This window comes from Vanessa atalanta, chromosome 4, assembly GCF_905147765.1.
Source record: "Vanessa atalanta chromosome 4, ilVanAtal1.2, whole genome shotgun sequence".
In the NCBI taxonomy this organism is placed as follows: Eukaryota; Metazoa; Arthropoda; class Insecta; order Lepidoptera; family Nymphalidae; genus Vanessa; species Vanessa atalanta.
Genome location: NC_061874.1, coordinates 3,102,737 through 3,120,028, shown reverse-complemented (window position 1 = coordinate 3,120,028; position 17,292 = coordinate 3,102,737). Strand labels below are relative to the sequence as shown.

General features: G+C 31.1%; 1 protein-coding gene across 3 annotated transcripts in view; it reads left to right on the top strand.

The window, feature by feature from the left end:
- Positions 1 to 17,292, top strand: part of LOC125077595 (nephrin-like) — a 224,493-nt gene that overhangs the window by 171,043 nt on the left and 36,158 nt on the right. For all 3 annotated transcript variants that reach the window (XM_047689556.1, XM_047689557.1, XM_047689555.1), the window contains exon 4: positions 5,585 to 5,781. In XM_047689556.1, coding sequence (XP_047545512.1) covers positions 5,585 to 5,781 — 197 coding nt within the window. The remainder of the gene's footprint in view (positions 1 to 5,584; positions 5,782 to 17,292) is intronic.

The following is a 17,292-nucleotide window of genomic DNA, read 5'->3' as shown; positions in this document are numbered from 1 at the left end:
CAAGTCCGCCGGGGTAGGTGCCACCCACTCATCAGATATTCTATCGCCAAACAACTAGTCAATATTATTGTGTTCCGGTTTGAAGGGTGAGTGAGCCAGTGTAACTAATGGCACAAGAGACATAACATCTTAGTTCCCAAGGCAGGTGGCGCATTGGCGATGTAAGGAATGGTTAATATTTTATACAGCGACATTGGGCGGTGGTGATCACTTACCATTAGGTGCCCATATGCTCGTCCGCTTACCTATACCACCAAAGGCAAAAAAAAAAGAAAAAAAAACACTTTATAAATGTTTGTTTTCAATCTATAAGTTGTGTATAGACCCTTGTTTCTTTTTTTAAATTAGGTGTCGTGACAGACATAAACACTAAATATAATATTACATGTACCTGTGTAAATTAGTGTCTAAGAAATTTAGTTACCTTTTTATTATTTTCAAAAAGATCAGTGGGTTATTTTTATCATTTCTTATATTTCAAATACAGAAAAAAACATCAGATATAAGATTACATCTTGGAATAACAAACGTTGACACAAACCTAACATAACATTTATTATTAGTCATTGTGAGTCGGTGATACAAATGCAAATAGGACATCCGACCCCAAGAAAGGTAATTTATTTTAATAATAATGGTCCACAAATTGTTTGCATTACATGAACTATTCATGTATGCAGCACCAATGCTAGCCATTGTATCTAATTGTATAGCTTCTAACATTGTTATGCATAAAACACGCATTTGATAAGAATATTAAATTGTGTTAAAGTAAAAATATACAACAGGTATTCTTAATTATTAGTAAAATAAGATTAAATGATTTATTTACACTTTGTCTCACTAAAATGTCTGTAAATACTCGCCCGGATTTAAGACCATGATATTTATTTAAGATGCGCGTATTTGCTGGTAATACTAGCTGGTTTTCTTGGTGATAGGGCTTTGTGGAAGGCCTCTTGGGTTGATACCACACATTAAATATACTATCGCAAACAGCAGTACTCAGTCTTGTTGTGTTTCGGTTTGAAGTGTGAGTGAGCCAGTGTATCTACAGGTACAAGAGACATTACATCTTAGTTCCCAAGGTTAGTGCGAATTTTAATAATTCTAATTTAATATTTCTTACAGCGCTATTGTCTATGGGTGGTCGTGACCACTTATCATCAGGTGGCAGTATTAGGTCAATTGTATACGTAAGCCTTAGCTTGTCCTGCAAATAATCTCCCTCTGGTATCTGATTATTGTAACATTAAACCATAAGTGTCAGGAAACACGTGATTGTACTCGTCTTTAAGGTCAGGGAAAAATATACTTACGTCCAAATTTAGAGTAATCAATATCTTTATGAGTGTTAATTCTTACATTTCGTATAAACGGGGAAGTAAACCTTATATCGAAAAATTGACTTCATCGAATATTTAGTATACAACGATACGATGTCCTGTTAAAACTAGCTTCAGCGAATTTCAAAAATATTTTTATTAAAAGCAATTTTGTAATACACTTACATATATATATTATAATTATAAAATAAATCTACTTAAGTAATATACACAATATCTTATTTTAATAACGTTTGTTTAAATATTTTAAATTAAGGGACAATCTCTTTGTAACAATATTAAGTACTTGCCCGAGTTCCTAGGAAATCTTGATTTGCGTAAAATGGACGGTCTCAGCGACTTTGATACTCCTAAAATTGCCAGAAATTTATGAACGCTTGTCGTAATTTCGGATCATTGTTGTATATATCTGTAAAGAGTGAATTGTAATGTATGATTGCTTACAAGAAGTGTTGACGTCATATGTCAATACAAACAGGGACGAATTTAACGAATATAGGAACCGATCATAAGCTTAACCGTCCGATGTTCAGATTTTTTTAAATTTCACCGCCAAGCTATACTTAGTATTGTTGTGTTTTGGTTTAAAGAGTGAGTGTGTCATTGTAATCCGCATTGAAGCAGCGGAGTAGAATATGCTCCAAACCTTCTCCTCAAAGGGATTTCCTACTGCTGGGAAACAAGCTGTTAATGTTAATGTGTTATGTGTCATTTTAACTAATGGTAAGTGCAAGGGACATAAGATCTCAGTACCTAAGGTTGGTGCTGCGTGGGATATATAAGGAATGGCTAAATTTTTACGGAAATATTGTGCTACTTTACCGCCTACCAATGCCATAAAAAAGAAAATATTTAAGAGAATATTATTCCATTCTTAATTATGAGTACTTTTTACAATTAACACACCCATATTTTTCTTCACGGGTCGGAAAAGGTCATGCGAAATTGACAACATAAGGGTGCAACGACTTCATTCAAATGAAACGTGTCTGATTTTCGAGATTTATCCATCGGTTAACATGATAAACATATAGTTTAAAATTTCAAATATGGAATTTTAAATTTTAAACAATTCCAGACTTCTTCTGTGATATACAATATTCAAGACATATACTTCGTGGTAGGGCTTTATGCAAGCCCGTCTGGGAGGTACCACTCACTCATCAGATATTCTACCGCCAAAGTACTCAGTATTATTGTATTCCTGCTTAAAGGGTCAGTGAGCCAGTGTAACTACAGGCACAAGGGACATAACTTAGTTCCCAAGGTTGGTGGCTCATCGGTGATGTAAGAGATGGTTAATATTTCTTACTGCACCATTATCTATGGGCGGTAGTAACCCATTTTCACGTCCATGCCTATATCAGAAAAAAAAGACTTCTTCACCATTGAAGTCGATAGCTTATAAACTAATAATGGGAGCGGCGTGGTGAAATATGCACAAAAAACCTTCTCCTCAAAGCAAACTCCTTAGCCCAGCAGTGGGAAATTTACAGACTGTTAATGTAATGTAATGTAAAATATAAATATCGGAAGTCTCAAAGTAGTTCACTATAATTACCCGATTACCCTCATCAATGTTATTTTTTAGGTAAAAGAGAATGACGGGATCAATCGGATTTACTTCAAACAAGCGTGTACAACCAGCTTATAGAACCTGCGTAGGCTCGCATAGCTTTATACATAGCTATCCAAACACAGTTACAGGTCAAACCATTGTACATAGCCTATAGAGTAGATTTAGCGTTTATTCAGTGTTCCATTGAATTTTGTTTGATCGCTGTAATTGATATTTGATCATAACCACTACCTATTATTAATTATTATATTTATTGCTGTAACTTTGTTTATCTAAACTAAAAATATTATAAATGCGAAAGTAACTCTGTCTATTGCTGAATTTGATGACATTTTGTATGAAGATAGCTTAAACCCCAATAGAGAACATGTGCTACTTTTATTCCTATTACCTGAAGACTGTCCCTAAAACTCGAGTAAAACCGCTTGCGACATACGCGTAAAATAATTTATAACGATTTGTAAAATGTGGCGGTCAATGGGTGGTAAATTTAGCCGGTAGGGAAATAAACCTATCAGCTGTTTTACTGCCAAAAATAAAAATCGGCTTATCTTTCTTACATTTCGATAAGGTCTATGAGTGATGACGAGAGGTCTATAGTGAAAACTTAGTTAAGCTTTGGACATCTGCCTTCCTCGAATTTATAAGAAAATACATCATTGGCGTGAATTTTGTCATGCATTTCGTAAATCTTTTGAATTCTCACAAATAATAATAGATAAAATAAAATAATTTTGTCTTACCAAAATATTGTGTCGTATAAGTCAAATCGTTTAATCTATTACGATGATAAGTTTCATAAAAAATATTTTCGTGGAAACGAGAACAATCAATATTTTATGAACACTTACTTTCTGTATGTTAATAATATTTTTAATTTGGCATTCGTTGTTGCAAATATAGCAAACAATCGTTGTTTAGATATGCAGATATTCCACGTTATTTTTGACATGTTACAAAATGATGTCGATGGAAGCACTTCGGCTGATAAATATAAGCACGATTTTAATACTTTATTATTTCGATTAAAAATTTATAAAAAACAACCTGAAGTGTCATGGGACTCCCGGTTGGAACGAGGTTGCTTACCCTAGATATTATGTCTTTTGCTATATTTTATATTAGATAACAGATATGATTAAATAACTTTACAATGCTTGAGAATAATTTAATGACAAAGACAAAATATAAAAGTCGTATACAACAAAAGTAAGAATAGAAAGAGAGGCAAAGATCGCCTGGAAGGGTCATAACGCTTTTTTCTTACCTGATGATGTCTGCCAGCTCATTCTACAGTAGGCCGCATAAAAGAACTTTCTTCCAAAAAATGTGAAAATTCATTATCTTAAGGACTCATGGCGTGGAAATTAGTCTGTGGAAATGTGTATATATCGTAACCTACTAAAACCTTTTGCATGTATTTAAATCATAAAATATGATGTCGTCCTACAAAGTCAGTGGACTTTAGTCAAAGCAGCCAATCACTATGGATACAAAATAGCGAACTGCACACGTTATAGTGCAAAGGTATATCCGTGAACAAGTACACTCGATTCCTTTACTCCCTTAATCCGATGAGACGACAATACGACACGGTTAGAGGGACTTCAGGGACAGGACCAACTGTTTTACGTGTTTTCCGAGGCTAAGAAGTGTAAATACTGCCAACTTACAAACTTCGTGCTGCGACTGCGAATTATTCGAAAGAAAAACTCACAAACTTTTTATTGATCAGACTTGGGGTTTACAGCCTTGGCGATAGACCAACAGCAGGGAAATAGTAAATAGTTAATATATAGTAAGTAATATATTACAGTAGTACATAATGGACTTCGTGGTGGTTTTTATCTTGTAGTATACTTTCCAAACCTATAAAAATATTAATAAATAAATAAAAGTAACAGTACATTTGAAAGTGTTTTTAACGGCCCATCGATCGTGATTTTTTTAGTTTTTAATTGAATCAAAACTCTTTAGGTAAATGATATTTGTATTTCGCTCACTAATTGGACACAATTAAAAGCGACAAGTCCTATGAAATATTGGGCATTTCGTCACAGATTAAATATGTAAATTGTAAACGGTTATCCACAATCGGCGCTGGGCATTAATCAATGTAATCTAATTGTAATGGAGATTAAATAAATTCGCTCGAATAATATTATCTGACTGAGTGTGTGCTTAATTGATGTTGGATTTTAATATGAATGTATATTACGCTGGCATCACTTCACATGTTGACAATATATACCCTCATTTTTAAGTCGATATATTTTTTTAAGCAAAATCTTGATCGAATATCAGAGCCACGTAATCGAAAATGAAACGTTGATTTGGAACGTTTTATTTATTATCGCCGTTATTAATTTTACCAAAACATCTGTTTGCAAATTTTGTTCTAAATTCAAAAAAAAAAAAAACGATTCTCATTTGTTATTTTTAGAATGTTATATATTTATAGTGAGTAATAAATATAGAGATATTTTTAAATATTCCTACTTACTAGTAACACATAGGATATTAAATAATAAAATATTCCGTATGGAGATTGATTGAATCGATGAACAAACGAGTAGATTAGAAGAAATGCAATTATAAAAGTCAGATTTTGGGGTTAACCTGAAAATTCCTAATATTATAATCCTTTAATTTGTCACAGTTACGACACGCGCGTCCCGGGACCGACGGGTCACTGGTCTGATGACACATTCGGCGAGCGCGCCAGATGGGTCGGCCAGCCGACCTCAGCCCTGCATGTCCAAGACGTACAATCCCGTGACAGAGCTATATACAGATGTCGCGTCGACTTTCAAGTGTCACCGACGAGAAATTACAGGATCGCGCTCGACGTTATCGGTAAGTTGTAAAGTAATTCTATTTTATTAAAAAAAAAAATCTTCTAGTCACGGTACACCCGGTAAATGTGAAACTTTTAAATTGATGGTTAGCAGAATAATTTTTAATATATAAGAACACCAATAAATATGGAAAGATGAATAAAAGGTATAAAGGTATAATATGGCAAATCAAATCAAAATATTCTTTATTAAAGTAGGCTTTTACAAGCACTTTTGAATCGGTATTTAACAAACTATTTAAAGTAAAGCTACCACCGGTTCGGAATGTAGTAATGTACCGAGAAGAACCGGCAAGAAACTCAGTAGTCACTCTTTTTCAACATCTTAAAATACAGTCATGTTAGTTAAATACAATTATATATGTATGTTATGTTATCTAATGAAGTATATACTATACGCGTACAGAAGGGAGTAAATAGAGGCAGTGGAAAGTGGACATGACGACAAGAAAGAACGTCATGTAGATTACGTCATTTATCCTCAAGGCAGACCACTCGTTTCGCATTAAAAAAACTACTCGCTCATATGACAGCACTTTTTCAATACATTGGGTAGCCTCCGACCTCCGCGGTCGAGTAGTGTGCACGCCGGTTTTCATTAGTCCGCCACTCCGAGGTCCCGGGTTCGATTCCCGACCGAGTCGATGTAGAAAAAGTACATTATTTTTCTATAATGTCTTGGGTCTGGGTGTTAGTAGTACCGAAGCAACGATGCTTCTGATTTTCCATAACACAAGTGCTTTAGCTACTTAAATTGGGATCAGAGTAATGTATGTGATGTTGTCCAATCTATTTATTTATTTATAATTTAGATCGAATACTTTTTAAATATTTCAACATAATGTGGCATGAGAGTTCTACGTTATGCTAAATGTTTAATTATTGACATATTAAACTGTCATATCGTATCTAATGGATTAAAATCAAAATATTATTCGGTATATTGAAATCCCATCAAAAACATAAATGTAAAAATGAGAGCCAATTCCAATATTATGATATATACCTTGGTGGTTGATTTCAACGACAAAAGAAGTGAGATCTAAATGGGTACCAAGTTCAATAGCCTTCCTGAAATTTATTTATAACTTCATAAAATATCATTTCTTCTTATAATTTAGGATAATATATTGTAGCCTAAGGTCTGTCTTGGCTAGTTGTCTAGATTAAGGTATCTTAAGCTCTTATAGGTAGTCACAATACTTTATTCATCGAGATTTTCATTTATTAATTAAACGTAAAGCTAACCAATCATAGTGTTACCATCTTGAAATCATCGCCATCATCGGTATTCCCTCTTTGATGTAATAATTTATTTTACGTTTGCATTTCGAATTCGATTGTTGCTACGTCACGACAAATAAATCGCAGATGACGTAAGTCGTATCAACCGTGATTTAATTCGTTGTTTAAAAGTGATACAACGAACAAAAACGTATCATTAAAATCTTTCAGATTATTTGTACTCAAAACTATTCCTTATCACATGAACATTTGTATCAAATTAAATTGCTCTCATGTTGGTTATTACGTTATTATAAATATGAGATCAGATGGCCTAGTGACCGGGCAATCGCTACTGCATTTTCATGTGCTTAATTTGTGTTTGTAAATTATCTCGTATTCAACGGTGAAGAAAAATATCGTTAGGAAATTTGTCGGATGAAAATCGGCCACTAGTGTATCCATACTTACAAAGAGAGAAGCCATTAAGCCCAATTGTGCGGCACTTAACGTCTGTTACTTTAGACAATTAAGAGTATTTTTATATTTAATTATTAAAATTTTATATATTATGTACCCATGTATCTTGTGTAGTTACTAATACTACCTACATAAATAAATACCTCATTAGAGATTCTGCTACTAACCAGCAACACTTGCTATTGTTGTAATCCGGTTAAGTCAGTGAAGGGAAAGGTCAGTGAGCCATTATAACTAAAAGCAAATGATACATAACACATTGTAATGTAAGGAATGGTTTATATTTCTTACAGGTATATAACGAACAATGAGAGGTGTCATGGTCATGTAATTTAGCAAAATTGCTTTCGCTAAATCTTTGAAAATATTTAACTACAAAAAATAGAGTTTAAATCATTCAATATAAAATAATATAAAGACAGAGGAAGAGTGGGTAAGGTCATAACGCTTTATCCTTAGATAACAATTTCTGACATTTCACTCTACTGTAAGTCGAATAAAAGAACTTCGTTCCGATAATTTAAAAAAAAAACATATTATAACAAGGATTTTTTAAAAATTATATTGGCGAGTTTGCAAGAGCGAATTAAATAGTCAATGTTACATTGACGTCAGAGTATACTGAAAATCTAATACATTGAAATCGAAACCCTTCAATTTTTTTAAAGGAGATAGCTTTCACTTGAGAATGACTTACAATTTGAAAATCTGACCTATTTTTTAGATTTAAAGGAAGACTAGATTTTTCTTACGGTCCGAAAATATTCAGTGGAAAAACTTGGAACGATTTTTCGTTTTATAGACAAAGTGACTTGAACAAGTGATGCATGAAAAAGAGCCGTTACCATTTCATCTGTTATAAGCTTTTCAATTTTAATAAACAATTCTTCTACCCTATAAAAACATTTGTCAAAACGGAAGGCTAGTCTAGAGTCACGCACTAACATAAACATCTAAATCGCAACAAACATGATGCAAAAATATTTTTATAACCTATTCAACAATATATCGAACCCACACAAATCAATATTGTAGCTAGGTGCAGAAAACATCCGTTACACAAAGTAAATAAGTTTTTTTTTTTATATAGCATAGATAGACGGGCGGGTAAATAGGCCACCTGTTGGTATGAGCTAATGGGCCACGATTGCTCATATACATTGGTGGCATGACAAATTTTAACCACAACCACTCCCTACTTCACATGCCAAAATGCCACCAACTTTGGGAAGTAAGATTTTAAACCCCTTGTATATATAGTTACTCTGCCTTACTCACCCTTCAAACCGTAGCCACCAACTAGAATATTTAATGAATTTAAATAATAAATCAAATAATTACATTTCTATTAAAATTGACTTGAAATAAACATAACCTAACTATAATTTGAAAAGTTATTTGTAAAATAAACAGATGTTGACAAATCCAATTCTTCAAACCACATTTTGTAAATTAACCATATAATTTATAATAGTTCATTAAAGTAACTACTCGTATAACTATTAACATATTTCAATTACACAAGTGAGTATAATCTGTGTTAGCTAAATTAATCAATAATTAGTTAATATAGATTGATGGTATTGGAATAATTGAATTATTACATATATATTATATGATAATAAATTGTTCCAATGATATTTTTATATAGAGCAATATTTGGTTTAAAGTAATCAGAGTTAAATCTATATATATATAAAATAACATATCCTGACTAATCGATTCATGATCGACGAGTATAAACGAATAAAGTTAGGGCCATGAATTTGGTGAGTAGGATCGTTTTATTGAGTAGACACGCAATAAGGAAGGAATTTTGGAATTTCTACCCCTAAAGGGGTTATAAGTTTGTATGAACATCGGTTATTTTTTAACATGAAACTTTATTTTTAGGATACTGATTATAAATCAGTAGATACGTTTTTAACCGTTTCTGGATATTCTACCCCTAAGGGCGTGAAATAAGGGTTGTAAATTTGTATGGAAGTCTGAACTGTATTTTAGGGCTACTGAAAAAAATTAGTAGACACTTATTTAAGCTTGTCAAGATAGTTTACTTCTAAAGAGTGACATACACACCAATGTGGTATACAAAAAGGTCTTAAATTAACGTAATATTTTAAGTTAATCTGTAATTACAACTTCTACGCAAGCAAAGCCACGGGCAACAGATAGTTTATTTATAAAATATTATGGTATGCAGGTTTTTGATCCCTGAATCTAGCCGTTTGATGACTTTTATACTTATAAACATAGTACAAATAAAATGTTTAAATAAACAAACAACAGATTGATTAATAAAAAATATATAATAAACGCGTTGTGAAAAACATATTAATTACTGCATTCCTTTACAAATTGTAGCCCGATCGTGGTGTTTTTATTAAAAAGACTAAAACTTCCTTATTCACTAACAAATTCAATACAAACCATCAAAATTTACACCTTTTAATGTGTAAAGATAAATCTTTACACATTAATATATAATAATAACTTCAGTTCTTATTCACATAACTCATAATATTTACATATATTTTTAATAAATTTTAATTTAAATTCGTCCTTATGGTTTTCGAGAGTGTTGTTTTTGATAGTTTTTTTTTTTATGAATAGAATAATTTAAAAAATATGCATCCTATTTGATAACATCTTATCAATACTTTTTAAATGACAATGAAGGAAAAATATAACAATAAAAAATAAAATAAATTTAAACAAATCTATAAATATTAGCTTAAAAATATTAAAATATACAACCGAATCCTTTTTTTAATCCAGACGTAGAATACTCGGTTGAAAAAACAAAACTTACTTAATCAACGAACAGAAAACGAGAAAGTTGGAAACAAACATAAGGTTAAATGAATAAAAAAAAATGTAGACAAACTTGAACAAAAACAACTTCGAAACACAAGGGAGCGTAGTCGTCGTACAGGATAATCACGATAAAAAGAGACATAGCAATAAACTGGACCCGCTTTTATCCTGGTATCAACACGAAAACTTTGAAGGGACGAACCCGACGATGATTCAAGTTCGATCGAACCATAAAAAAGTGGGTCAACTTGAAAATTAAAATTTTATTGTTCCAACGCCGTCTTATCAACGAACCTTTGAATCTTGATTGTTGTTATGCAAATCTACGAGGTTTAAGTGACTTCTTGATGGTGTGAAATTAACATTAATATTAATTAATGTGTCACTCAAGAACGAAAGGCAAATGAGTCAATCAGTCAGAGTTAGAATCAATTAATTTGACATTTAAATTAAATGAAATAAAGTATATTCCTAAATAAATTCTCATTCATATAAATATATAGAAAATATTTGTTTTATGCAATAACTTAAGAGACCTTTTTTTAATATGAAATTATTCTATTTGTAATCATTTTATATAGTAAGAAAAATCTCCTTAAGCAATTAGCCGAGTTGCCCTAGTTACTAGAATACCGAAGATTGCGAAGTGGGGAAGCACTACTTAATTCTCATATTTTCTTAATGTTTATGATAACTAATCTCGTTTACGGAAGTGCAAAACATTCGAAATAGGTAGGCATGTGTCGTGTCATGACTTAATGGCACCTTAATGGTACCCACATTGGCTTGCGTGAAGCACTATCACACTATCACCAAGTCGTTTTCTCAAGATTCGCGTAAAAACTATTAATCTGATTGATATTGAACTTTCATATTATTTTAAGTACAGTGAAAAGAGTGGTTGGCGATATATTCGCCTTCATTCATTTATTTATTTATTCTTTATTGTACCCAAACTTAAAACTAAAAATTACAATTATGCTACACAAAAGTTGCATGAGGTGCCTTATCACTAAGCAGCGATCTCTTCCAGGGAACCTTTGGGTAGATATATACCATAAAAATATATATATATAAAAAAAAAATTGGGTAGATATATACTTATATACATATGTCTTTAGATTTATAGAATTTAAAATTACTAGTTTGTTTCGTAAAAAAGTAAACAAATGTATTTAAAAAATTGATTGGAGAACCATTTTTTTACTTAAATCGTAATATATAATATATTAGAGATTTATTTAACAAAAATATTTTAACATTACATAATTGATAATTTGCCCTAAAAATAATAAAATGGACGAAGATATTACTGGTATCCAAGCGACAAAGATAAAATCCATGGATCACGTGAGGATCGCGATAACACACGTTAAAACTTCCAACGGCTTTATCCCAACATCGACACGAAATTCCAAGGCAAAGGTAATTCCTTAACAGCCTTGGATATTTTATGGGAAACAAGCTGGTGTTGCGTAAACGTTTTGATTGAAGCTGCTAATTTTGGTTAGGGGATTACGTGAGAGTTTTATTATACAGGGTTCTTATACGACGCTTAAGAATGTTTGGGAGTTTAAGCATTTTGAACTTGTAAATTACGAAATTTACATTTTCCCCTTCATTTTGTTGACAAAGTATATATATATATATTAATTTATAAATAAAAGAAGGTAACGTTAATAATTTGTTCACATTATTATAAATAAATAATCCATTGTTTGCTAGACATTAAAAATGTCAAGTATCAAGAAAATTAGTTTTGCTATTTCATAATACAACATTCATAATATCGTTTACTTGATTAGTAGTTAAAATATTAAATTACTTAAAAATATCTTATTATATAACGAAACACCTTTTAATAACACGAATATAAAACATAATCGAGGCAGATAATAATCAAATTACATTCATTAACGAATTTCTTTGTTCGCTTGAAAGGTTCGTCGTAATCACGAAGCAACAAAAACCTCACACTTTTCCGTGATATATTCAAGGTACAGTATATAATATACTGGGATATTATTGATTAGATTATTGAGCAGTAAGTGCCTATTGGAGTGACCTACATATTGCATCGATAAAATATAAATTATTAAATATTTATTTTTAATTACAATAATAAAACAAAAAAAAAATACATATACTTTAAAGTACGATTTAAAAAGAGCTTGCGAATAATAATTACACAAGATTAAATTAAATGGTCTCAAATGCATCCGTACCCTATTTAGGTATGATTTCATCATTTAAACTCTGTACAATTGCATTTATTTATCCATGAAAATAAATAAAGACTAACTCCACGCTTTTTTATTCGAGCATTGACGATAACTTCCGGCCCGAATTCGGTCTCAGTGGCTTTAATTATTGACAAGCTAACCGCGCTAGACATTTTATAGTGCACAAATAGTAAAATCTTTCAATCTTCATGATGTCAATAAGAATTTGTCGACATCAAAATTCAATAACTGTCTCAGCTCGACTTTGGAATTATAAATTCGCAGTTTTGTAAGCTTGTCATAACACCAATAAGGCAGTCAATCGCAGTTTGAGTAATACTGTTTTTAAACCGGGTTTAAATTTCGTATTCATAGTTACCGCATTAATAATTTTTGAATCACTTTAAATATACTCGACTAATTCATTCCGAGGAATTTTATTGTATCAAAGAAAGAGGTAAAATATGTTTCAGTTATTTCATTGAATAGACCTCTATGAATAATAGGGTTAAGCATTATCATTAAACCTGTTTGACATTAATTACCTAATAAAGCATTACCACAAATTTATGGCTTATTAAATCATACAATTAAAACCACTGTAGTTTAGCACATGCTCGTATTTGCACTTTAACTGTTTATATACCTAATATGTAGCGATAAAAGTATTTATTACGTAAGTAAAATAAATTTCGCATACTTGAATCAATGTCGATGGCCATAAATCACGAAGAAATTGCATAAAATGTTGGAAATCGTAAATCATAATATATGATGCCTCTTGGACTTACTTCATTCCATTGCCAAGTCTTCCAATTTCAAATTAAAGCAAATATTTGTAACGTTGCCAAAGATGAAAACTTTTAGTATGAATATATTTTTCTGGTATATACTTCATAAAGATTCTAATATCATGTTTATGCTGGCACCTGCAACGTCATACCGCTAACTGCCAACAAGCAATCTTAAACGAGGTCAATGCTTAAGCAATTTTAACTTCAGTCTTTTCCATAATGGATATTTTATTCAGATTTACTTCTAAGTATCCTATATTATTAAAAGGTGATTAGATTTTTTTTTTTGTTTTATTAGTGAACATCAAAAGCGTATTCAGTAAAATATATTATTTTAGAGCTATCATCGACTACCTATTTGCATCTGGTTTCGCATGCGTTACATCGAGACAATTATTTTAATAATTGTGACGTACATTCTATTAACACTAGGAACAAGAATAAACTTGTTACTCCAAGTACCCGATTACACAGGGTTAGTAACTCTTTTTTGGGGCAATGTATACGTTTTTACAACAGGATCCCAGAAAACGTTCAAAATTATTTAATTATAAAATTCAAAAGAATCGTTAAAGAGCGTTTGTGTGTTAAAGGATATTATTTTCTAAATTGTATCGTGGACTTTTTTTTTGAAAGTTATTGTTTGTGTGTGTGACTCATACTATTGTGAATAAAATAAAAATAAAAAGCTTTTATTTTTATCGTCATATATTTGATCGGCAAGCAATGCAGCAATACTTAGTATAGTATGGTTTGAAAGGAGAGTGAGCCATTGTCTAGGTCATAACATCCCAGTTCCCAAGGTTGGTGGCGCATTGGTTATGTAAGAAATGATTAACATTTTATATGCTTCCAATGTCTATGGACCACGGGGACCACTCCTATCCGGTATCCCATATAACTATCCACCAATATTTATGCCATAAAAAAGCATTTTAATGATTTCCTTATTACATTCAATATAAAAATTGCTTTCGAAATAATGAAAGGAACTTTCTCTCGACATTAATCGTAAAACTTTTCCGCTGATTTCATGAGGATAAAGATTTAAATTTACGCGTCGGTCGGTGGGTCGACTATCATGATAAGAACCGTCTGCTCTTTTTAAGGGAACCTTATTCCGAAATTTATACTTTACGATTGTTCCACATATATAAGAAATTAAAATTTAGTCGAATTCAGGAATATCCATACCATACTCTTTACGCTCTTGGAATTCGTGGAAAAAAAAAGAGACTAGAGTGACTAAACTCTGACACTTATTTATCCACCAAACCAGGATTGGAAATTGTGTAGGAATTAGATCGAAATAATTTAAAAAGTAAAAAAAAAACGCAGATCTGAAATAATAAAAATTTAATAATAGTTTTATGACGTGAAGTCATCTATTAAAATATATGTATATATAAAAATAAATATATATAAAACAATATTTTCCTCGTTAGAACCTGAGACCTTGAGATATCGGTTGTATAAGCTAGACACCAGAAGGAGAGGCAGTCTCACAATACCCCAACCTTTAAATCGAAACTTGACAAAATATAGATTAAGCACGATATATAGTGTATTGTTGGTTTTGTGTAGTGTTTTTCTAGGGAAGCACGTTTCCATAATTATGTTTGTGACACGTGCGCTCGTGATCCCCTTTTCATTGTGTCCGATAATGAAGGTGCCTCTATAAAAGGCCATACCTATCTCAAGGGGCACTTCCGTTATGTATAGCGTTGATGACGTATACATATGGAAATATAAATTGGGTCATAGTGATCTCGCCAATTTAATGTGTGTTAGCGAAGCGAAGCAATATGGTTTAATATATTTAAATTTTTGTAACCAAATATTATAAATTCAATTGAAACATTTGTACAGTTTCTTCATTTGTTTTTACTTATTGTGTATTGTTTTATTTATAATATCCTTTGATGTATTTTGTTTGAAGAAAAAATACCTGAAAATAAAATGAAAGCAACTAAAAGTATTTTCTTCGTAATCACCATTAGACAATCGCCATCCACTCCTGGGTATAAGCCGCTGCCTTCAGTCTACAGAATGTTATCAGAATATAAAGATAATAAAAGTTTTCTTACTAAGTGTCATTTTGTTTAATAAGAAACCAGTACTAACGAAGATACTATTCTTTTTCTATCAGAGAACCTCAATAAATAACAACTAAGAGCAATAATTTCTAATGAAAACTCCACTAAGAAACAAAAATAAAACATCATCAAACACTCACAGTTCGAAAAATTACAGAATATTTTGAAAAAGAGAAAAATTATTTTACGTACGGAAGGCATATGCATAATGTGCAAAACAATTCAGAAGCGTTTGTTCATATACGCTTATGAGGAAAAACGAATACAAGTCAGTTTACTTCGGAAACATTGAAGCGTTATATAAAGTAGGTAGGATTTGCGAGCAAATAAATATAAAAGCCAAATGTAAGTCAAAATGTGAACAGTTGAATTGTTTATTGTTATTTACAGGAATTTAAATGTATTATTTTTCTTTACGTGACTATCTTCAGAGTCATATACGAAATGTTTCTGTGTCATATCACTGAGACACTAGAATCTTGTGATTCAAATATGATGAAGTACTGAACTTTAATTATAAAACAATTAAACTAAATTGCCATTTTTTAATAATAATCATCAAATTTGATTCGATTTCCTTATATCTAAGTATCGTGACCTTGTACCATCTGGACTTATCCTAATAATCATTTATAATATCATACAAACAGAAAATATAAGTAATATCAGTATACTGAGTATAGTCTCGGGGTCAATATCGTCACAATTATTTTATTTTATTTTATTTTATTTTATTTTATTTTATTTTATTTTATTTTATTTTATTTTATTTTATTTTATTTTATTTTATTTTATTTTATTTTATTTTATTTTATTTTATTTTATTTTATTTTATTTTATTTTATTTTATTTTATTTTATTTTATTTTATTTTATTTTATTTTATTTTAGGGAAACAGAGTTTGTTAATTTATTTGACGAATCATGATCTCTCTCTCTCTCTCTCAGACGTAGGACGTCCACTGCTGGACATAGATCCCAAAGATCGCCATAACGATCTTGTGCAGCCCTATGATATAGTAGCTAGTTTTCTTTGTATGGAAAAAGCTTGTATTATTCGAGCAAAAAAGAAACCTTTTCAAATTAAGTTTTTACGTATATTTTGTTATTTATAGTATTTATATATAATGATATATTTTTAAAGGACAAAAAAATTGTAATATGCTATATTATTCCTCTCATTCCAAGTCTCTTTAACATCAATGTAATAAGCGTATCTACCCTGGCAGCGTTGGCAAATTTTATACCAAATTGTCTTACATCTTCCTTAATAAAATATTATAAGATGTAGAGAAGTTATGCGGCGAAAAAGGGAATTTCGAAACAAAGGGAGGAAGACTTTTTTTTATGACAACTTCTGTAAAATTAACTTGAAATATTATTTAGCCCCAAGTAATAAAACCGCTGTCGATTTCCTGAAAGTGTATATAATTAATTTTAGTAAAAAAATTATATCGAATTCCTAGATATGTTTGTTGACCTTATTTGTTAAGCAAGTAAGGTAATTTAATCAAAAAATAATTTTATCATAGTAAAAAATATTTTTCGTAATTAGTTAATATTATACCTAGGTAACCATCGATATACCTGTTCTGATCTCCCTTTCAACCGAAAAGAAATACAACGACACTGGAACAATATTTACTATCATCGTACCTTTTTACATATTTAAATGTTACAACACATCCTATGTCGTTTGATCGGTATTCCCATATTTATGTGTGGGTTTACTTTAACTATGAGTTCCTTCAATAATCACCAATTTTGATGTCTCACATCCGACGGGCGACCCGCAATGACCTTATTTTTTTAAATTGAACATCAAACTTTCCAAATGTGTTATTTCATTTGAACGCCTGTGTAATGACGCATGAAGCC